The sequence below is a fragment of the Oratosquilla oratoria genome, chromosome 30 (assembly GCF_046742065.1).
Source record: "Oratosquilla oratoria isolate Oo_2021 chromosome 30, ASM4674206v1, whole genome shotgun sequence".
In the NCBI taxonomy this organism is placed as follows: Eukaryota; Metazoa; Arthropoda; class Malacostraca; order Stomatopoda; family Squillidae; genus Oratosquilla; species Oratosquilla oratoria.
The window spans coordinates 28,812,061-28,835,863 of NC_134806.1; the positions used below are offsets into that span (position 1 = coordinate 28,812,061).

General features: G+C 42.5%; 1 protein-coding gene across 1 annotated transcript in view; it reads right to left on the reverse strand.

Moving 5' to 3' along the window:
* The window catches only part of LOC143041060 (ribosomal RNA-processing protein 7 homolog A), a 44,290-nt gene that overhangs the window by 1,359 nt on the left and 19,128 nt on the right, over positions 1–23,803 (reverse strand). Inside the window, exon 6 of the mRNA XM_076212698.1 lies at positions 7,327–7,451. Coding sequence (XP_076068813.1) covers positions 7,327–7,451 — 125 coding nt within the window. The remainder of the gene's footprint in view (positions 1–7,326; positions 7,452–23,803) is intronic.

The following is a 23,803-nucleotide window of genomic DNA, read 5'->3' on the forward strand; positions in this document are numbered from 1 at the left end:
TGTAAGCTAACATACACACACCATGTCTAACCACACCCACCAAATCTACAGCAACACTTCTCACCAACTGGATAAAAGAACACAAATACATTCCTCATCTCTATATCAACAACACTAATACCACACACACACACACCCTGAAAATTCATGGTGTAACATATGATATATCCATGTCATTTAAATAACACATCACAAACAAAAATAAATGCACACCTAGACTCAATGTACGTAAATCAATCACTGGAACAGCATTTGGACAAAACAAAGAAACTAATACTACAATATACAAACAATGCATATGCTCAGTGATGAATTATGAGAGTCCAGCATGGACACCTAATCTCAGTGAGATGCACCTCAACACCCTTCAGACCATACAAAACAAAGCCTTAAAAACAATTACAGGCTGTACATATACAACACCTACAGACCATCTACACTATGAAACAAAAGTCCTCAAAGTCAACGATCATCTTGACACGAGAGGCACACAAACACTTGCTGCAGCCTCTACAAACACAGCATACCTGCTACACTACATAGTAGAACACCCACACACACCAAGAAATATAAAAAAACACCCAAATACCTATATCACATACAAATACTCTCTTCTCTTCCTCCAAAACCACCAAATACCAGCCTCCGGAAACATTCATAATCACATCACTCACTGCTCCATTAACACACTAAACGACAATACATTGCTGCATGCCAGACCCCCTGATATCCATCCCTCTGAATCCTCTCTCCCATGAAAGGACAGAGTCCACCTGGCCAGACTGCGATGCGGCCACCACCCAGCCCTTCTAAGCTACCAGAAGCTTCTAAGCTGCCCAGGATGTAACACTTCACCCCATACCAGAAGCTTCTAAGCTGCCCAGGATGTAACACTTCACCCCATACTATACAACACATAATGGAAGACTGCATTATACACAATCATGCACGCAAACAACACAACATACACTCTATAAAGGATTTGTGGGAAAACCCAGTTTCGGCTATGGCATTCCTTGGGGAGACGGGACTGCTCGGACAGACAGTCTAGGGAACAACAACAACAACAACCAGAAGAGACTGGATGACTGCATTGTGTACAAATGCCCAGGATGTAACACTTCACCCCATACTATTCAACACGTCATGGAAGACTGCATTATAGACAATCACGCATGCAAACAATACAACTTATACTCCATGAAGGATTTGTGGGAAAACCCCGTTTCGGCAGTGGCATTCCTTGGGGAGACGGGACTGCTCAGAGAGACAGTCTAGGGAATAACAACAACAGCAACCATATGACTAACCCCTATAAAATAGAACTAACACCAATGCCTAGAATTGTGAACTGACATGTCTCACATATGACAACCCACTAACCCTCTTTATTATGGGATGGCTATGCTGCCGAGAATGCCAGAGCTGGTCAGGTCATGAGCCTGCCAAACAGATTTGCCCAGGTTGTGCACCTGGCAGAGGGCAGACATCTGCCCAGGGCAGTGTCGAGGTGAAAGCCCAGCACTTAGAGTATTCTGGTGAAAGGACCTATTTGTAATCTTAACAAACCCAGATCATATTGTCAATAAATAGAGGAAACTCCAACAGAGAGTTTATCTCACCCGCAAAACCACCATTGCTTGTATCACAGCTTGTACATTGGTAGCATGCCCACCTTGTACACAGACTACAGCTTGTACACTGGTGGTGAGTGGTGCTCTCATGCCACAATCCGTAGAGACACATCTACCTTGTACAACAGCTTGTACACTGGTGGCAAGTGGTGCTCTCATGCCAAAATCCAAAGAGACACGTCTACCTCAGTAGGCTGAATAAAATTTTTGTCTTCAGGCACTCAAGCCACGCCTACCATTCAAAAGGAACAGACCACTGTCTATGAAGGAGACACCACCTGTCTTCGACTTCTCATATCTTTAATCAAACTCCCCGGAATCAAGTTACCAGATTCCATTCAGCTCCAAGCAACATATACACCTACCATTCAGAATAATCAGTCTATCCATTGCCTGAGGCTTCTTTTGGAAGAGACCTATGTAACAGGCTACAGCCACTGGGTGGGGCATAAGTCACTCAAGGAAAAGCTATTGTTGTTGTCTGGGGACTGCTAGTGTGGGGCACAGGAAATTAAGGTGTTCAGTGTTCTCATCTAGGACAATTCATTTCTGTGGCCAGGCCTATTTTGTGCTGATCTGTTTTAATGTTGGATGGTGTCCTGAATGGAAACATGCCAGTGTGGTTCTTACTTCTCTTCAGAGGGACTTTTGAGTGGGAAGTCTAAGGGATTTTGATGGAATATCGAGCTTGATGGCCAGTCCTGAAGTGTTTGTTTGGTGATCTGGGTGTTCCTGTGTGGATGTATTGTGTGGTACTGACAGTAGGTTGTTGTATGTGTTTATACTTGGGTGTTCTACCCAAGACCTGTATAACTACCATGTTCATATGTGTGCAGGTGTCCTGTTGGAGTGGTTTTGGTGTAACCTGTTGTTACTCTTATTTCCTTGTTTTGTACAGTTTGAAGAGTGTGTTTTGCTGATTGTTGGGAAACATGCTGTGGAAGCATATTTTAGGGTGGTTCTTGCAACTGTGAAGATAGTACAGTAGATACACATAATATGCAAATTCAGCACACAAATGTAGTACACGAGAACCCTTCAAAATATATTTTCCTGATAAACGTGGTCACCTGAGAGGATGAGGCTTAGGTGATCAAATCCATCAAAAACTGCATTTCTCATTGCATGCAACCACCCCCCCTTACACTACACTCCTGTTAGTCATATGTGTTTGGTGTTTAGTGTGTAACTGTTATTATATTGCACAGTGTGGATGGTTTTGCGTGGTATAACCATTACAACAGTACCTATACAGATTCAAACTGCCCTAGATGCAACCCCCTCACAGGGACACTGAAGATCTACAATGCTCCACACTAACAATCCCTACACAACACAATATATCTTAACATAGTGACTTGTGGCCCCACCCAGAGGCTGTTGTCATTTGCCTGAAGGCTGCAAGTGCTGGGTTTTTATTGTTAGGCCATTTGCATATGAGAGAACATTGGTGTTTAGTTCTAGTTCTGGATTATTCATGCAGAGGTCAAACAGTAATGTTGAAAGTATTGCTCCTTAAAGGTCTCCACTGCATAACCTTTTTGCTCAAGATTTGGTTGTTTTGGGTTAAGTTGCACTGTCTTCCTGCTATAAAGTTGGTTAATCATTTCCTGTTATAATGAATGTCTGTCCCAATGATCTTTTTGGATGGCATGTTTGGAATGATAGGATGAGTTCTGGATATCCATGTTCTTAAGAGAGAGTGTGGGAATGTCAGAAATTTTTGGAAGGTAAGTTGAAAGTGGAGAATAAAGGAAAAGGGCAGAAGGTAGAGAAGTGCTTAGAGTAAACATTTTAAATGAAATGAAAAAGGAGTAGGAATACCAGGAGAAACTGAGAGAAGTGTGGGAGGTGGTGAAAGATAGAGGAGAGGTGGGAGTGGAAGAGGAATGGATGTGTTTCAAAGAGGAAGTGATAAAATGCGCACAGATGGTATGGATTTACCTAGTTGTATTTTACGGGAGAAGCTATGCTTGTAGTGACCCGCTTTTGTATCTTTCAGCATCTAGTTTGATCTTAAATTCTTGTATAGTTTTTGCACTCACTGTTTCTTCATTCATTTTGTTCCAGATATCTATCACTCTGTGTGGGAAGCTATTCTTTTTCAGATCTCTTCTGTAACTATCCTTTTTAAGTTTCTTTTCATGTCTTCTTGTTTTTCTCCTGTCCCACTTTAGTAAGTCATCTCTATCAAGGACTTCCATGCCTTTCATAATTCTGTATATGGTTAGCAGGTCTCTTTCTCTTCATTGTTCCAGAGTTGGTAGTTCAAGTTTGTCCAATCTTTGTTTGTATGTCAATTTGGAGAGTGTTGGTGCCATCTTTGTCATTGCTCTTTGAATTCTTTCTAACTTCTTTATGTTCTTTTTAGTACTTGGTGTCCAGTGTCACAGCGTACTACAATTTTGGTCTTATCAATATAACTAATATTTTCTTTACCATTTCTTCATCTATGTAGTCAAAGGCCACTTTCATTGATCTTAATAAATTGAAAGTTTCTCCAACTAATTTGTTGATATGTTTGTCTGGTGCCATGTCATTCGTGATAGTTATTTTTAGATCCCTTTCTGAGTTGACTTTTTTTAACTTCCTTTGTACCAATTTTATATTGTCCTGATATTCTGTTTTGCTTTTTCCAAATTCCATTATACTACATTTCTTGATGTTGAAATTCACTTCACACTTTTGACTCCATTTCCAGACTTTGTCCAGGTCTTCCTGTAGTGATTTGCAATCTTCCTCTGTACCTATTCTCTTTAGTTTCACATCATCTGTAAAGAAATTCATATAACATTCCACACCTTCATCCATGTGAAACAAGGAGGATGGAAGGGAATAGAAGGAAGGGTAGTGAATGGTGGGATGAAGTGAAGATGGTAGTAGAGGAGAAGAAGTGAGGGATTAGGGATTGGTTGCAAAATAGGACTCAGGAAGCATATAAAAAGTACAAGGAATAAAGAAGAGAAGCAAAACATAAGAGAAAGGAGGCAAAGAGGGAGTAGATGTAAAATGGGTTATGAGTATGAAAGAAAACATTGACAAGAATAAAAAGATGTATTGAAAGGAAGTTAAGAGAGGATGTGGGGGGGGGAGTCAGGCAGAGGAAAAAGTAATAGGTGCAGATGGACAGTAGGGGAATATGGTTAGAGTATTCAGACAACTGTTGAATATGGAGGTAGACAGGGATTGACTGATTGCAGCAGTGAGGGGGAGCTAAGAAATTTATGGTGATGGGAGAAGAAAATGGTGGAGATATAGGAGAAGCTGAGGTACAAGGAGCTTTGAAAATTATGAGAGCTGGTAAGGCACCTGGGTTGGATGGGTATCGTAGTGTCTGAAAAGGGGAGGTACAGTTATAGTGGACTGGCTAATGAGGTTATTTAATATGTATTTATGGGAGGGGAGAGTGCCAGAAGACCAAAGAAGTGCCTGTATAGTTCCACTTTACAAAGAAAAAAAAGAGGACAAATGTGATTGTAGTAATTTTACAGAGATCAGTTGGTTAAGTGGAGTTGAGAAGGCTTATGGGAGGGTAATTGAGAGGATTAGGAGAGGAACAGAGTAATTATTGAGGAGCAGTGTGGGTTTGGGGAATGGTAGAAGATGTGTGGATAATTTTTTTATGGCAAAGCAGATTTATGAGAAGGCTTCTGCAAAAGGTAATGATTTTTTGGGGGCCTTTATGGATTTGGAAATGGCTGAAGACAGGGTAGACAGGAAGGCACTGTGGGAGGTATTGCAGACATGGAATTGGGGGAAGTTGTTAAGAGCAATTAGAAGTTTTGACAAGAGTAATACAGTCTGTGTTAGGATTGGAAATGGAGAGAGCAAATGGTTTGAGGTAAAGATGGGTCTGCACCAGGGCTGTGTCATGTCACCATGTCTGTTCAATGTGTACATGGATGGGGTGGTATGGGAGGTAAATGTGAGGGTAATGGATAGGGGATTAGAGATGGTTAGACATTGTGCAGAGAAGTGGGAGGTGAGCCAGTTGTTGTTTGCAGGTGATACTGCACTTGTCGCAAGAGCAGAGGAAGGATTAAGGTAGTGATAGAGTTTAGGAAGGTATGTGATAGGAGAAAGTTAAAGGTAAATGTGGGTAAAAGGTGATGAGATGTATATGGGAAGAAGATGGCAGTGAATTGGAAGCAAGTCTTAAAAGAGAGAGGCTGGGGGAAGTGGATAATTTTAAATATTTGAGGAGGCATGTGGCAGGAAATGGAGGAGTGAGTGAAGCAAGTAAATGCCTTGGGGGATTGAGAAGTGTCATGAGAAATGGGGATCTGAGAATGGATGCAAAGAGAAGATTATATGAAGGGGTGATTGTGCCTATGACACTGCATGGGATAGAAACTTGTAATTTAAGAGGCAGAAAGTAGTAGTTTCAATGTGTTTGAGATGAAGTGTCTGAGAAATTTGGTAGGGATTACAAGGTTGGATAGAGTGAGAAATGAGGAGGAGAACTGGGGTTGAAAGGGAGTTGGCAGATGGGAATGATTACTGGGATGGTTCGGACACATGGAAAGAATGAGTGAAGAAATATTAGCAAAAGAGGTGTGGAAAGCAGAGATGGATGGAATGAACTTGAGGGGACAACCAAGGATAAGAGGGATGAATGGAGTGAAAGGGGCTTTGAACATGGAAGGGAAAAGGCAGAGGTAGAGAACAGCTGTGCATGGATAATATACTGATGCAGCCTGAAGGGATTTCTCTCCTACTCTATTTTCTACATGAGGGGATGGGGAGGGTGGGTTGCCTTGTAAGTGAAGCAGCCCAGCTGTGGATGTACTGTGTCCTGCTGCATTGCTTCTGACCCATGTGGTGGGCAAGAGACAGGAATGACCTTTCATCCACAAAGAGCTAAAATAAGAAGTAAATGTGGTAGATGGGAGTGGGTGCATGCCTTTGATTTGGCTACCTCTATATATAGGGGAAGAAGCCCTTGGTATACAGATAAGAGTAAATATCATAATAAATTATATTTATTTTCTGTCTATGGTGAGTAAAGTGTGATTAATTTTCTTAACCCTCCCCCACCCATATCTAATTTTCCCTGGAAGTTTATATCTTTACAGTATGCAAAATTTACAATACTTGAGGTTGAAGACTGCCTACATTCTCGCACACTGTGCAAGCCTACTGTAATCAAAGTTTCTGTTGTCTGAAGCCAGTGTTTGTAATGGATTTATTATGTTTATTTTCTTGTTGATTCTTGCTGTTAGATCTTCAACAAGTGGATGCTATGAATATCAAAAAACAAGGCCTTAAATTTTTGGATTCTTTTCCAATGCTTGGCCATTCCATTTTGCTGTATGATGATTTTTTGACTTATGGTTGTCTGGATTGAACAATATTAATGATGATTCCTGAGGTGATGCTTCCATTCTATTATATCTGAGCCACTGCTCTATTTTGTCTAAGTAGGGATGGGTATTCTAACTGCTATTTTGTAATTTCTATGCTGGGTTATAATAGGTAATCTGCACATGTAAGTAGGTTGAAACAATTTCATCAACTGCATTGTCAATGAAGGAAATATGCTTCCTGCCAAGGCAGTTTAATGTAATATAGTTCAAAGTTTGAAAATTTACTCGGATATAAGATTTTTTTTTTTTTTTTTAATCCAACTTCATTATGGATCAAAAGGCCACATGTTGGCATGCTTTACCATTGTGACTCATTGTATACTTACGTTCCATCTTCTTTTCCCGCTCTTGGAAAGAATAGAAGTTAACAATTTGCTTCTTCTTCTTCTTTTTCTTACTTCGTTTTTTCTCAACATCATTTAATTTTTCCACACGAGGCTTCTTTTTCTTCCTGAAAAATAGGAATAACAACCCAATATTATTAAGAGAAACTAATTCATGACAGTTTCCAAATACTCTTATATATCAAACAAAGTAGGTTCTCATTTTGGGTTTGAATTATGTGATTTTGGAGTAATGTGAGGGACCAATGTTAAGTACCTATTAGTGGCGGCTCTGTAAGATGAATGGCAGAGGATCAACTCCTTGTTGCTCATTCTCAAAACCTCTCAACCCTTTCTCCATCTGGATGTGCAACCCCAAAGATCTGGCTCTCAGTCTCCAGACTCATTATTTTTCTCTATGACTGTTCCCTTCCTCCTACTTCTTCCACCAGGCCCAATGACAAGTACCTGCATATGGTGCTCCTGCAAGATGGACAGTCAAGCTGCCCATTTTCAAAGCCTATCAACTCCCTCACCTCTACCAGGAAATGCTGCCCCAAGGGGCTAACATTCAGTCTCTGAATTGGGACCAACTATCAACTTCAACTGTATTTTTTACATTTTTTCACACAGAGCTCACAACCAGCACTGCTCCCTTGCTTCTACCACTTTCAGCCAGTGACATAGAAACTGTCCAACACTAATACAACACAAACAACAATCCAAATGTTCCCATAGAGATCTGTAGGAGGGGCCAAGGACCATTGCCAGCCACTGTGGGGCTGCAGGTTTTTCATTTAGTGAAGTTTGAGGCAACAATTAAATTAATTACTGCCTCCAGTTGGTTACATTAACAGTCCTACACAAAAACAACACAAATACCAGTCCAAAGTTTCTTCTTAAAGAGATCTATTGGAGGGCTCAAGAACCATTGCTGGCCGTTGTGGGGCTGCAGGTTTCCAATCAGTGAAACTCATGGCAACAATTATTATTATTGGTGTCCAACACCAAAAGGCCATTTCCCCTTATAAGATTGGTGGCCCACCCTTCACCCATCCCACAACCATCCAAAAGTTATTTGGATGAAGTATCTAAAGTACACTGCACAATTAAAACTATATACTGAGAGCTTTTTCCTCCTTATAAGGGAGGTAGCCAAGTCAGAGGCATTACCTATTCCCACCCATTTCACTCCCTTCCACCACCCCTCCCATCTCAGCTCCTTATGGATGACAGGTCATTCCTACATCCACCAACTGCCCTGGGTCAAATGCAATGAATCAAGGCCACTTCACTTAATCAGCAACATCCTCCTCTCTGTCCCCTAATGCAGAAATTGAGAAGGGGAGAAATCCCTTTGGGATGCATCAAAATATCATTCACACATAAACACCCCCTATTCCCCATCCCTCCCTTCCTTGCATAACAGTACCATCCATAAACAGTCATTCTCCACTCATCCTATCTCCTGCCTTTTCCATTTTTTGCTCAACAGACATTCTCCTCTTGCTCAGCACCCCTTTCACCCCATCCATCTATCTTATCTTTAGTTGTCCCCTCAAGTTCACTCCCTCCACCCCTGCCTTCCACACCTCTTTTACTAATCTTTCATCACTTGATCACCTCTTTCTCTTCTCTGCTCCAGTGTTGGTAGTTCCAATTTTGATAATCTTTGTTTTGTATGCTAACTTGGAAAGAGCTGGTGCCAACTTTGTCATTGCTCTCCGTATTCTTTCTAGTTTCCTTATATTCTTTTTAGTACTGGGTGTCCATAGTGTCACTGCGTATTCCAGTTTTGGCCTAACCAATGTAACTAATATTTTTTTAAATAATTTTTTATCCAAGTAATCAAATGGGGTGAAATGGGTGTTGAGCAAGGAGGGAGGAGGAGATGGGGGTGACTGGTGAATGGCTGTGTATAGATGATACTGTGATGCAAGAGGGGAGGGGTAGGAATGGTTATGTGTGAATATTTTGATGCAGTTCGAAGGATTTCTCCCCATCTTCTCTTTTTCTGCATGAGGAGACAGAGATGGGGGGGGGGGAGGGGTGCTGATTAAGTGAAGCAGCCTTGCTGTGGATGTGGTGTCTTGCTGCACTGCTTCTGACCAAAGGCAATGGGCAGGATACAGGGATGATCACTCATCCATGAGGAGCTAAGATGAGTGGGATGAAAGGGTGGTGGATGGGAATGGAATAGGTGGGAGTGGGTACTTGCCTTTTGACTTGGCTACCTCCCCTGTAAGAGAAAAAAAAAACCTTGATATATAGATAGACATGGGCCTGGGTGGTTGGTGGGAGAGGAACTGAGAAAGCATTTATGGATTATATGTTGGTGTCCAAGAAGGTGATTGGAAGGGTTTGGGATATGAATGTGTTGAGAGAAGAAAAAGGTGGAACCTATGCCAGGAGTTGTGTAGCTGTGGCCAAACACCTTTACCCTAAGTGCTTGGGCTGTTGGGGCAGGTAATAATAACTGCTAGGAATTGGGGAGAAGTGCAGGATTTGACAACACAACTAAGCAAATGCAAGACCAGCACACTTCCAATTATGCCACTAGTGTAAAGGAATGTAGTGGAATGTCTGATTAATTATCATCTAGCAGAGGAAAGATTGAGTGTGACTGTAAGGTGGAGAAATGAGAGCAGGGAAAAAGGCAAATCGATGCTGAAATTGAACAAGTTGAAGTACAAAGGGAAAGAGAATGAAAAAAGAAAAGGGGAAAGGGAGCAGAAGAAGAAAAAGAAGTTCAAGAAGAAGAAGAAGAGAGATACAAGTAGCATAGAAAGATGTGAAACCTGGAAAAGCACTTGGATTGCATGGATGTCAAAAGGTGTAGTAACAGTGGAGTGGCTGGTGAGACTTCAATATTTACCTTAAGGAAGGGTGTTGGTGGATTGAAGAGTGCAAGTACAATGCTGCTATACAAGGAAAGAGTGAGACAAGTATAACTAGAGTAATTTTAGAAGGATCAATTTGTTGAGTGTGGTTGATAAAGTGTATGGCCATATGTATAATTCAGAGGATTAGGAAGAGAACATTGAGAGTAATTAGGAAAGAGCAGTGTAGGTTTAGGAGAAGATGATTCATAGATTAAGTTTTTGTGATAGGACAGGTATTTGGCGAGTATTTAGCAATAGTCAAGGATGTTCTTTGGACTTTCATGGACTTGAAGTAGGTGTATGATGGGGATGAAGGTGGTCAAAAGTTTTTACATGAGTAGTAGGGTATATGTGAGGGTTGGGAATGAAGAGAATGTAGGGCTGCACTGCAGTTATGTGATGTCATCATAATTATTTGATGTGCATGTGAATGGGGTAATAATGAAGGTTAACACAATAATGCTTGGCAGAAGTTTGGAATTGAAGAGTGAGAATGAAAGTATATGGGATGTGAACCAGTTGTTATTTCAAGATGACACTGTGCATAAGGCTGAATCTATGGGAATGACTGAAGCAACTGATGATCGAGTTTGGAGGGGTAAGGGGAGAAAGTTGCAATTGTAGGTAGGCAAAAGTAAAGAGATGAGATTTGTCTTTCTGAAATGACCACAGCATGTTAAACACAAAACTGTGTAAATTTGAACTATCCCTGGGATAGGAGGAGAGGGGAAGAACAAACTTGTATGATTTTACATCTAATGAACCATGTGCTATGAAAGAGTGGATGTGGAGTTGAATTACAGTACAACATAAAGGATGGATGTATAAATGGATGCTGAGAGGAGATTGTATGAAAGGGGTGATTGAGCAGACAGTGCTGTATGGGGCAGAGACACGGAGCATAAGAGAAGAAGAGTTTAAATGTGTTTGAGATGAAATGCCTGAGAAGTATGGTAGGGGTTACTAGGCTGGATAGAGTGAGAATCGAGGAGGTGAGGAGGAGAGCAGGGATGGAAAGAGAGTCGGGAGATGGGGTTGATGAAAGAGTATTGGGATGGTTTAGACAAATGGAAAGAATGAATGAAGAAAGATTAGTGAAAGAGGTGTGGAAGGAGTGAATATGAGGATAAGATGGATGGATGGGGTAAAAGGAGCATAGGGAAAGAGGGGAATGTTTGTTGAGGAAGGACAGAAGACAGAAGATAGGGGTGAATGGAGAATGATTGTGTATGGAAGAAGCTGTGATGCATGAAAAGGAGTGGGCGGGGGATGGGGGTGAGGGAGTGGATGTGAAAAATAGTATGATGCAGCCTGAAGGGATTTCTCCCTGTTTTCTCTTTTTCTGCATGAGGGGACAGAAAGGGGTGGTCGCTGATTTAAGGAAGCAGTCTTGCTGTGGATGTGCTGTGTCTTGTGACACTGCTTCTGATCCAGGGCAGTGAGTGAGATGCAGGGATGACCCATCATCTAGGAGGAGCCAAGATAAGAGGGAAGGAGGGGGTGAATGGGAGTGGAGTATGTGGGGATGGAATGGGTGGGAGTGGACTTATGCCTTTGGTTTTTGGCTACCTCCCTTGAAAGGGGGAAAAAGCATTTGGTATATGTATGTATGTATGTATTTGAAAAATATGGTGGGGGTTAGGAGGATGGGTAGAATGAGAAATAAGGAGATAAGGAGAGCAGGGTTGGAAAGAAACCTGGTAGATAGGGCTGATGAAACTATATTGGGATGGTTTGGGCACATGGAAAGAGGAAAGATAAGTAAAAAAAAGTGTAAGGTAGAGGTGGATGAATTTGACAGGATGACTGAGAATGATATGGATGGAGTGAGGGGAGCCTTGAGTAAAAGTAGAATGTTGAACAGAGAAAAGGCAAAGGATAGGCGTGACTGGGGAATGTCTGTGAATGGACAATAAATTGGTGCAGCCCAGAGGGATTTCTCCTTGTCTTCACTATTTTTGCATATAAATGAAATGGCCTGCCCTACTGTGGATATGCTGTGTCTTGCTGCAATGCTTCTGACCTGGGCAGTGGGTGGGAGGTAAAGATGACCCTTCCTCCACGAGGAGCTAAGATGAAACAGAAACACATGGGTGACAGATGGGAGTGGGATGGGTACTTGGCTGGCTACCTCTCTTATAAGGGCAAAGAGGCCTTTGGTATATAGAGAGTGTATAGTGTGTTGCTTTGACTAAGCCATCCCCCAATAAAGGGAAAAGGTTATTTAATGTTTGTTTAAGAGAGGGTAGAGTGCCGGAGAACTGGAGGAGTGCCTGTATAGTTCCACTTTACAAGGGAAAGGGGGACAAGTGTGAGTGTAGTAGTTTCAGAGGGATCAGCTTGTTGAGTCTAGTTGGGAAGGCTTATGGGATGGTCTTGATTGGGAGGATTATGAGAGGAACAGAGGGAGTAATTGGTGAGGAACAGTGTGGGTTTAGGACAGGTAGGGGTAGTGTAGATCAGATTTTTGTGGTAAGAGATATGTGAGAAAGCTATAGGAAAAGGTAAGGATGTTTTTTGGGCTTTTTTTGATCTGGAAAAGGCGTACGACAAGGTAGACAGGAAGGCACTATGGGAGGTACTGCAGATATATGGGATAGGAGGAAAGCTGTTAAGAGCAGTCAAGAGTTTTTACGAGAGTAGTAGAGCTTGTGTTAGGATTAGAAATGGAGAGAGTGAATGGTTTGAGGTAAAGGTGGGACTTTGTCAGGGATGTGTTATGTCGCCCTGGCTGTTCAATCTTTACATGGATGGGGTGGTGCAAGAGGTGAATGCAAGGGTAGTGGGTCAGGGGTTGGAGATGGTTAAAGAAAATGGAGAAAAGTGGGAGGTGAGCCAGTTGTTGTTTGCTGATGACACTGTGCTTGTAGCAGGATCAGAGGAGGGATTGAGGAAGTTAGTGACAGAGTTTGAGAAGGTGTGTGAAAGAAGGAAGCTGAAGATACATGTGTGTAAAAGTAAGGTGATGAGATGTACAAGGGGAGAGAGTGACAGCAGGCTGGAAGTGAGCATAAAGGGTGAAAGACTGGAGGATGTGGATAGTTTTAGATACTTGGGTGCAAATGTGGCAGGAAAGGGAAGAGTGGGGGTGGAGGTAGAATGTAGATTGAGAGAAGCGAGTAAATGCCTTGGTGGATTAAAAAGTGTAACGAGAAATAGACATCTGGGAATGGATGCTAAGAGGAGGTTATATGAAGGAGTGATTGTGCTAACAGCATTGTGCGGGGCAGAAACATAGAAAATGAGAGAGGAAGAGAGAAGGAGTTTGAATATGTTTGAGATGAAATGTCTGAGAAGTATGATAGGGGTTACTAGGCTAGATAGAGTGAGAAATGAGGAGGTGAGAAGGAGAACAGGGGTGGAAAAGGAGCTGGGAAATAGGGCTGATGAAAGAGTATTGGGATGGTTTGGACACATGGAAAGAATGAGTGAAGAAAGATTAGTAAAAGAAGTGTGGAAGGCAGAGGTGGAAGGAGTGAATATGAGAGGGCATCCTAGGATGAGATGGATGGATGGGGTGAAAGGGGCTTTACAAAAGAGAGGAATGTCTGTGGAGGAAGGAAGAGAAAGGACAGAAGATAGGGGTGAATGGAGAAGGGTTGTGTATGGATGATGCTGTGATGCATGAGGGGTAGTGGGTAGGGGATGGGGGGTGAGGAAGTATGTATGAGAAATAATTTGACGCAGCCCAAAGGGATTTCTCCCCATCTTCTCCTTTCTGCATGAGGGGACGGAGAGGGGGGGTCGCCGAATTTATGAAGTGGCCTTGCTGTGGATGTGCTGTGTCTTGCAACACTGCTTCTGACCCAGGGCAGTGGACAGGATGCAGGGATGACCCATCATCCAGGAGGTGCCAAGATAAGAGGGAAGGAGGAGGGTGGAGGGAAGAGGAATATATAGGAAATGGAATGGGTGGGAGTGGTTTCTATGCCTTTTTCTTTTTGGCTACTCCCCGTGTAAGGAGGAAAAAGCCTTTGGTATATGTATGTATGTGTGTGTGTATATATATATATACATATACTATATATACATAGTGTATATATATATATATATATATATATATATATATATATATACACAGTATATATATATATCTTAAATTTTTTGTAACTTTGGTGACTGCAGTCACCTCAATTCATGGTATATAGGTTCAACCACTACCAACTTGTCAAAAAGGATGACGGCACATTTGCAGGACGGGGCCATACTCCATCACACCAGTAATACACATGGACACTCCCTCACCAGGCAACAACTAGAAACACAAACAATGATACTGTATCGAGAACAAGACAGAAGGAGATTAAGGATGGCAGAATCAATTTTTATTCGTCTGGATAAATCTGCCATCAATATCCAGCTACAACCTGAAGTTTCACTCCCATCAATGAGGAAACCTTACCAGCAACCTACGGGGAACCCGTTGGCACTCTGTGGGTAGCTATGTTGACCTCCTGTCTCAGGATTTCTTCCTAGGTACAAAATCTCCTGCCACACCTCATATGACTTCCTGTCCCATTATTTCTTCGCGGGTACAAAATCTCCCCCGCCACACCTCATATGTCATTCCTGTTTCTTATATTATTGTGTGTATTGTAACTCCTGAAGATGACCTCTGATTGAGTCGAAAGACAGCTAGAGTAAACAACATGTACCTTGGAGATTCTATCAATACCCTGACCTCCAACCTCCGCTCTCTCATTAGAAATATTGAGAGTACTTCTTACAAGTTGAACAATACTACTCCTGCTGTAGACTTCAACAAAGCCTGTATTCAGAATGGCCTCCTTCCAATATATATACATACATATACCAAAGGCTTTTTCCCCCTTACAAGGGAGGTAGCCAAAAATCAAAGGCATAAAATCCACTCTCACCCATTCCATCCCACATACTCCACTCCCATTCAACACCCTCCCTCCCTCTTATCTTGGTTCCTCCTGGATGACAGGTCATCCCTACATCTCGCCCACTACCCTGGGTCAGAAGCAGTGTTGCAAAACACAGTACATCCACAGCAAGGCCACTTCATTAAGTTGGAGACAACCACTCTCCGTCTCCTCATGTAGAAATGGAGAAGACAGGGAGAAGTCCCTTTGGGCTGTGTCAGTTTATTTTTCACAAATGCTCCCTCACCCCCCATCCCCCACCCACTCCCTTTCATGCATCACAGCATCATCCATACACAACCATACTCCAATAACCCATATATTCTGTCTTCTCCCATCCTTCCTCAACAGACATTCCCCTCTTTCCCAATGCCTCTTTTACCCCATCCATCCATCTCATCCTTGGTCACCCCCTCATGTTCATTCCTTCTACCTCTGCCTTCCACACCTCTTTCACCAAATTTTCTTCACTCATTCTTTCCATGTGTCCAAACCATCTCAATACTCTTTCATCAATCCTATCTCCCAACTCCTTTTCCACCCCCATTCTCCTCCTCACCTCCTTGTTTCTCACTCTATCCAGCCTAGCAATCCCTTTCATACTTCTCAGGCACCTCATCTCAAACACATTCAAACCCCTTCTCTCTTATGTTCCATGTTTTTGCCCCATACAGTGCTGTCGGCACAATCACTCCTTCATACAATCTCCTCTTAGCATCCATTCTCAAATGCCTATTTCTCATTACACTTTTTAATCCCCCAAGGCATTTACTTGCTTTTTTCAATCTACATTCTACCCCCATCTCCACTCCTCCCTTTATCACACATACTCCCTCACGCCCAATCCCCCACCCATTCCACCTCACGGATCACATCATCCATATACAACCATTTTCCATTCACCCCTATCTTCTGTCTTCTCCTGTCCTTCCTCAATTGACATTCCCCTCTTTCCCAATGTCCCTTTTACCCCATCCATCCATCTCATCCTTCGTCAACCTCTTATGTTCTCTGTATTATTACATAACTTTGATAGTCATTAGGTGCACCTGAGCACTCATATTTCTTATAAGCCTGTCTCTTTTTAGCAATACTTTTTCAGTTTCTTTGTCAAACCATTTTGGGCAAGCCTGATTTGAGGGGGGTATCTGTCCTTGAACAGGATGTACGTATGAATCATCTTAGTACGCATATTTTGGAACATTTCCCTCATCTGATCTACAGGTCTTTCATTTAATTTTGCCTCTCAATCTGTAAGCTGAAGCTCCTGATGTAGTTCTATGAACTGAGCTTTACTGAGATCAGGTATTTTAGATACACAAGTATTTATTCTAATTTTTTTTAACAGTTTGAATCTAAGTTCTGATCACTACTTGCAATAGTTTCACCAACTTCTACATCGGTTATCATGCTTTCATGGCTAGTGATCAACAGATCAAGTAAATTTCCATGTCTTGTGGGCTCTTTTACATGCTGAACTAAGTAATTGTTACCGAGAAAATCTATCAAGCGACTACCTACAGTATTTGTCAAAAGTATGTGACCCCTACTCCCTGTGGCCACTTATTCATGACGAAAATAGGAAGGCATTTTCTGAGGTGAAATTACGTAAATAGAATGTATCTGGCCATTCTCTGCTGTCATGCTGGTCCATCCCACACCCATTCCACCTCACAGATCACATCATCCATATACAACCATTTTCCATTCTTCTGTCCTCTCCCGTCCTCCCTCAACAGACATTCCCCTCTTCCCCATATTTATCTTCAACTTCCTTCTTTCACATACCTTCCCAAACTCTGTCACTAACTTCCTCAATCTCTCCTCTGATCCTGCTACAAGCACAGTGTCATCCACAAACAACTGGCTTATCTCCCACTTTTCTCTTTCTTTAACCATCTCCAATCCCTGACCCACTACCCTTGCAATTACCTCTCACACCACCCCTTCCATGTATAAATTGAACAGCCAGAGTGACATAACACATTGGGTGAAGGATTTCTTAAATGGGAGAAAAATGAGAGTGGTACTTAGAGACAAAACTTTGAAATGGGAAGATGTAAAAAGTGGCATCCCACAAGGCTCTGTTTTGGCTCCTTTAATGTTTGCCATATACATAAATGATATGGATGAAAGAGTAAATTGTTACATGAAATTTTTTGCTGATGATGCCAAATTACTCAAGAGAGTGAAAACAGAAGAAGATTGCAGATCACTACAAGATGACCTGGATAAAGTATAGGAATGGAGCTGGACATATGAAATGAACTTTAACATCAACAAATGTAGCATAATGGAATTTGGAAGAGGCAAAATAGAGTTTTGGGAAAATATACAATTGGAAACAAAGTAGTCAAAAAAGTAAACTCAGAGAGGGACCTAGGAGTAATCATCTCAAGTGATTTGACATCTGACAAACATGTAAATAAGTTATTTGGAGAGACCTACAACCTATTAAGACCAATGAAAGTGGCCTTCGACTACATGGATGAGGAGATGGTTAAGAAAATAATTATTACATTGATAAGACCGAAATTAGAATATGCTAAATATTCCAGGAAAGAATCATAGTGGACAGGTGATGGTGAAGATATGTCTAAAAAGAGAGTTGATGATAGCAAATACAGTGTTTCGGAAGAAAGTCAAGCATAAGTACACATGGAAGAGGGTGGTGGATGGAAGGGTGGTAGATAGAGCATTAATGGACTATGTAATGGTAGATTGGAGTATAATAGGAAGAGTTAAGGATGTACATGTGCTAAGGGGAGAGGGTGGGGGAATATCAGCTCATTTTTTGGTGGAAGGTAAGTTGAGAGTGGAGGATAGATGGAGAAGGAGGAAAAGGACAAAAGGTAGGGAGGTGCTTAGAGTGAACTCTTTAAATGAAGAGGAAAAGGAGTACAAGAAGAAGCTGAAAGAGGAGTGGGAAGGAGTGAAGGATAGAGTAGAGCTAGGTGTGGAGGAGGAATGGGGATGGTTCAAGGAGGGAGTCACAAAGTGTGCAAAGATGGTGTGTGGAACAAGAAGGATGGGAGGAAATGGAAGGAAGGGTAGTGAATGGTGGGATGAGGAAACAAAGAAGGTTGTAGAAGAGATTGTTACAAAATAGGACGAGGGAGTCATATGAGAGGTACAAAGAAAAGAATAGAGAAGTAAAGCACAAGGTAAAGAAGGCAAAGAGGAGAGCAGATGTGAAATGGGGTACGAGTATGTCAGAAAATTTTGAAAGTAATAAAAAGATGTTTTGGAGAGAAATTAAGAGAGGAAGAGGAGGCGAATCAAGTAGAGAAGAAAAGGTAAAAGGTGTAGATAGAGAGATGATAATGGAAGAGAAGGCAGTAAGGAGAAGATGGGCAGAGTACTTTAGGGAGTTGCTAAATGTGAAGGAGGATAGGGAGGGAAAGATAGTTGCAGTGGGAAATGCTAAGAAAATGACCGTGATGAGCGAGGATAATGGAGGAGAAATAAGGAAAGATGAAGTGAAGGCAGTTGTTAAGATGATGAGAGCAGGTAAGACACCTGGTCTGGATGGATGCCATGCAGAATGTCTAAAAAAAGGAGGTACAGTGATGGTGGACTGGCTGATGAGGTTATTCAATGTTTGCTGGAGAGAGGGTAGAGTGCCGGAGGACTGGAGGAGTGCCTCTATAGTTCCACTTTACAAGAGAAAAGGGGACAAGTGTGAGTGTAGTAGTTTTAGAGGGATTGGCTTGTTACGTGTAGTAGGGAAGGCTTATGGGAGGATCTTGATTGAATAGGAGAGGAACAGAGGGAGTGATTGGCGAGGAGCAGTGTGGATTTAGGACAGGTAAAGGTTGCGTAGATCAGATTTTTGCGATAAGATAGATATGTGAGAAAGTATAGGAAAAGATAAGGATGTTTTTTGGGCTTTTATGGATCTGGAAAAGGCTTATGACAGGGTAGACAGGATGGCACTGTGGGAAGTTTTGCAGATATACCGGATAGGAGGAAAGCTTCTAGTAGTTGTCAAGAGTTTTTATCATCATCATATCTTGTTGCACCAGAACCGTGTCCATATAAGGGCAGTTTCATTTGCTTCCCTAAGGTCTTGGTCGGAGCAATGGGGACTCAATGGACATTCCCGGAGGACGTGGACCATCGTCTGTACTTCGCCACAGGGACATTGGGGGCTATTGGTGTATCCCCACTTGTGTTTGTTTTCTTTCGTTTTGCCCACCTTGGCTCTTCCTCTGTTTAAGGTAACCCAGTCCTTCCTGGTTAGGTTTGCTCCTGGGGGCAAGGTCTCGTTTGGGCATGGTATGGCCTCGTTATGGCCCAGATTGTCATATTCCTGCCAACATTTTAGTCTATGGGCCACAGCTTGGGTTGGATCCAGTCCCTCCACCGTCATGAAGCTTTGGCGAGACTTCAGTCTCTGTCCAGCCTGAAGGTGACCGTATAGTGGATGCCTGGGATCATTTTGTTGTTTATATTTTTCTATCTTGGTAATTATTTCGCGCCGAATGTGGGGAGGTGGAATCCCTGCCAGTCTGTAGATAGTATGTAATGGCGTTGGTTTTAGGGTACCTGTAATTATTCGACACGACCTGTTCAGTTCTGGATCTATTTTGTGTGCATGGCATGACCTGGCCCATACTGGTGCGCAATATTCTGCAGTGGAGTAACACAGTGCCAAAGCTGTTTGTCGCAGGGTGTTTGGATCTGTTCCCCAGCTGGTGGTGGCAAGTTTGCTGAGGAGGTTGTTTCTGGTTGAGATTTTTCCAATCAACTTGTTGATATGCTCTTTGTAAGAGAGAGTCCTGTCGAGAGTAACACCTAAATAGACAGGGTGTGGGTGGTGTGCCAGATCAGTGTTGTTCCATCTGATTCGTAGCTCTCTCTTGGCTTGGTGATTTTTAAGGTGGAATGCACACACCTGTGTTTTGTTTGCGTTCGCATTGAGATGCCACTTTTTGTAGTACGTGGAGAGTGTGGTTAGGGCCTCTGATAGTCGGTCTTCGATGGTGTTGAAGGAATCAGACTGAGTGGCAATGCACAGATCATCTGCATAGATGTACCTATGGGTATTCTGATACTGTGGCTGGTCATTGGTATAAATGTTGAACAGTGTTGGAGCCAACACAGATCCTTGTGGGAGTCCGTTCTTCTGGAAACGGTACCTGCTTTTCTTGCCATCCATTTCCACATAGAAACGGTGGTTTGTTAGAAGAGACTGGATGATGTGAACCAAGGTGTGATTCTGTAGTGTTTTGGCAACTTTCAAAAGGAGTGCCCTATGATTGACTGTATCATAGGCGGCTGTAAGATCTACAAAGACAGCGCCAGTCATTTTCTTTTTCTCGAATCCATCTTCAATATATTGCGTTAGGTTCAATACCTGACTGCAGCATGAGCGGCCTGGTCTAAAGCCTGCTTGATCAGCTGAAAGTTGTTCATCAACTGTTCTCTCAATGCGTGCAAGGATCATTCTTTCATACAGCTTGTATAAGGTACACAAGAGGGATATTGGTCTATAGCTTTTGGGAGATGATGGATCTTTCCCTGGTTTGAGAAGGGCCACTACTCTGGCTTTTCTCCATATCTTAGGAATTTGGTAGGACATGGCGCAGTTGTTAAATAAGGTCAGTAGCCATGTCTTGGCGTTTTCCCCAAAATGTTGTATCATCTATGGAGTGATGCCATCCTCTCCAGAAGCCTTGCCGCATTTCAGATGTTTCATTGCAGCATTTAAATCAGCTAGTGTGAAGGGTACAAGGCCTTGTTTACAATCTTGCATGATGCAACCCATCTCATGCTTCATTTTCTTTAAAAAGCCTCTCTCTTTATTGGCTGGCTTGCCGTTGAGTAGCATTTGATTAGCCACCTGGTTCGGTGTGACAGCAGCTACTCTGGGCTGGGGGGCCTTGTCTGAATTGAGTTTTTTAATTGTTGCCCAAGCTTTCTTGCTGTTATGGGTCATGTCAATATTAGTTATGATCTCATGCCAGCGTTCTTTCCTTTCCTCGCTGATTGAGGCAAGTAGGCTATCTCCGAGCTCAGTGGTACTTTCAGAGAAAGGATCTTCATTATATGCCTGAATATACTCGTTGTATTGGTCTTTGCTTTGCTCAGAGAGGCCAGGGATGTAATTCTTTCTGCATCCTCTGCAGAGTAGTAGAGCATGTGTCAGGATTAGAAATGGAGAGAGTGAGTGGTTTGAGGTAAAGGTAGGACTTTGTCAGGGATGCGTTATGTTGCCCTGGCTGTTCAACTTATACATGGATGGGGTGGTGTGAGAGGTAAAGCAAGGGTGGTGGGTCAGGGATTGGAGATGTTTAAAGAAAATGGAGAAAAGTGGGAGGTGAGCCAGCTGTAGTTTGCAGATGACACTGCACTTGTAGCAGGATCAGAAGAGGGATTGAGGAAGTTGGTGATAGAGTTTGGGAGAGTGTGTGAAAGAAGAAAGTTGAAGACAAATGTGGGCAAAAGTAAAGTGTGCTAAGATGAGAGGGAGGGTGGAGGGGTATGGAGTGTATTCAGGGATGGAATGGGTGGGAATGATTTTATGTCTTTTCCTTTTTGGCTACCTCCCTTGTAAGGGGGAAAAAGCCTTGGTATATGTATGTATGTAAAAGTAAAGTGATGAGATGTACAAGGGGTGAAAGTGGCAACAGACTGGAAGTAAGCATTAAGGGAGAGCGACTGGAGGAAATGGATAGTTTTAGATACTTGGGTGTGAATGTGGCAGAAATGGGTGGAGTGGAGGTAGAATGTAGATTGAGAGAAGCGAGTAAATGCCTTGGTGGTTTAAAAAGTGTAATGAGGAATAGACATTTGGGAATGGATGCTAAGAGGAGATTGTATGAAGGAGTGAGTGCCAACAGCACTGTATAGGGCAGAAACATGGAACATAAGAGAGGAAGAGGTTTGAATGTGTTTGAGATGAGGTGTCCGAGAAGTATGATAGGGGTTACTAGGCTGGATAGAGTGAGGAATGAGGAGGTAAGGAGGAGAGCAGGGGTGGTAAGGGAGTTGGGAGATAGGGTTGATGAAAGAGTATTGGGATGGTTTGGACACATGGAAAGAATGAGTGAAGAAAGACTAGTAAAAGAGGTATAGAAGGCAGAGATAGAGGGAGTGAACATGAGGGGTGACCTATGATGAGATGGATGGATGGGGTGAGAGGGGCCTTGGGGAAGAGGGGAATGTCTGTTGAGGAAGGACGGGAGAGGACAGAAGACAGGGGTGAATGGAGAATGGTTGTATATGGATGATGTTGTGATGCATGAGGTGGAATGGGTGGGGGGATGGGGGTGAGGTAGTATGTATGAGCAAAATTTGATGCAGCCTGAAGGGATTTCTCCCTGTCTTCTCCTTTTCTGCATAAGGGGACGGAGAGGGGGGGTGATTTAATGAAGTGGCCTTGCTGTGTATGTGCTGTGTCTTGCAGCACTGCCTCTGACCCAGGGCAGTGGACAAGATGCAGGGATGACCCATCATCCAGGAGGTGCCAAGATAAGAGGGAGGGTGGAGGGGAGTGGAGTGTATTAGGGATGGAGTGGGTGGGAATGGTTTTTATGCCATTTTCTTTTTGGCTACCTCCCTTGTAAGGGGAAAAAAGCCTTTGGTATATGTATGTATGTATATCTATGTGGGCACCTAGCACAAAGAAAAACACAAGAAAATTAGAAAGAATCCAAAGAGCAGTGACAAAAATGGCACCAACACTATCAAATTTGACATATGAGCAACGATTGGAGAAATTACAGTTGTCAACATTGGAACAGAGAAGGGAAAGAGGCAATTTGTTGACCATTTTCAGAATTTTGAAAGGGATGGAAGTTCTTGATAAATATGACCTATTAAAATGGAACAAGAGGACATGTAAACAAACTAAAGAAAGACAGTTACAGAGGGGACCTAAAAAAGAATAGTTTCCCACACAGAGTGATTGATGTCTGGAACAAACTGAACAGTGAAACAGTGAATGCCAGAACTATACACAATTTCAAGAAAAAACTGGACGTGGAGAGATACGAAAACGGGTCACAATGAGCATAGCTCCCATCCCATAAAATACAACCAGGTAAATACAACTAGGTAAATACATCCTTGACGAAGTCCCACCTTTACCTCAAACCACTCATTCTATTTCTAATCCTGACATACACTCTAATACTCTCATAAAAACTCTTGACAGCTCCTAGAAGCTTTCCTCCCATCCCATATATATGCAATACCTCCCACAGTGCCTTCCTATCTACCCTGTCATAAGCTTTTTCCAAATCCATAAAAGCCCAAAAAACATCCTTACCTTTTCCTATAGCTTTCTCACATATCTGTCTTACCCCAAAAATCTGATCTATGCAAAACCCCTACCTGTCCTAAACCCACACTGTTCCTCACCAATTACTCCTTCTGTTCCTCTCCTAATCCTCTCAATCAAGACCCTCCCATAAGCCTTCCCAATTACACTTAACAAGCTGATCCCTCTGAAACTACTACATTCACACTTGTCCCCTTTTCCCTTGTAAACAAGGAACTATACAGGCACTCCTCCAGTCCTCTGGCACCCTACCCTCTCTTAAACAAACACTGAATAACCTCACCAGCCAGTCCACCATCACTGTACCTCCTTTTTTCAGACATTCTGCATGACATCCACCCAGCCCAGGTGCCTTACCTGCTCTCATCATCAGCGAAATGAGAAAATGAATATTCAGAGAAGTGGTACAGGACAGTAACAAG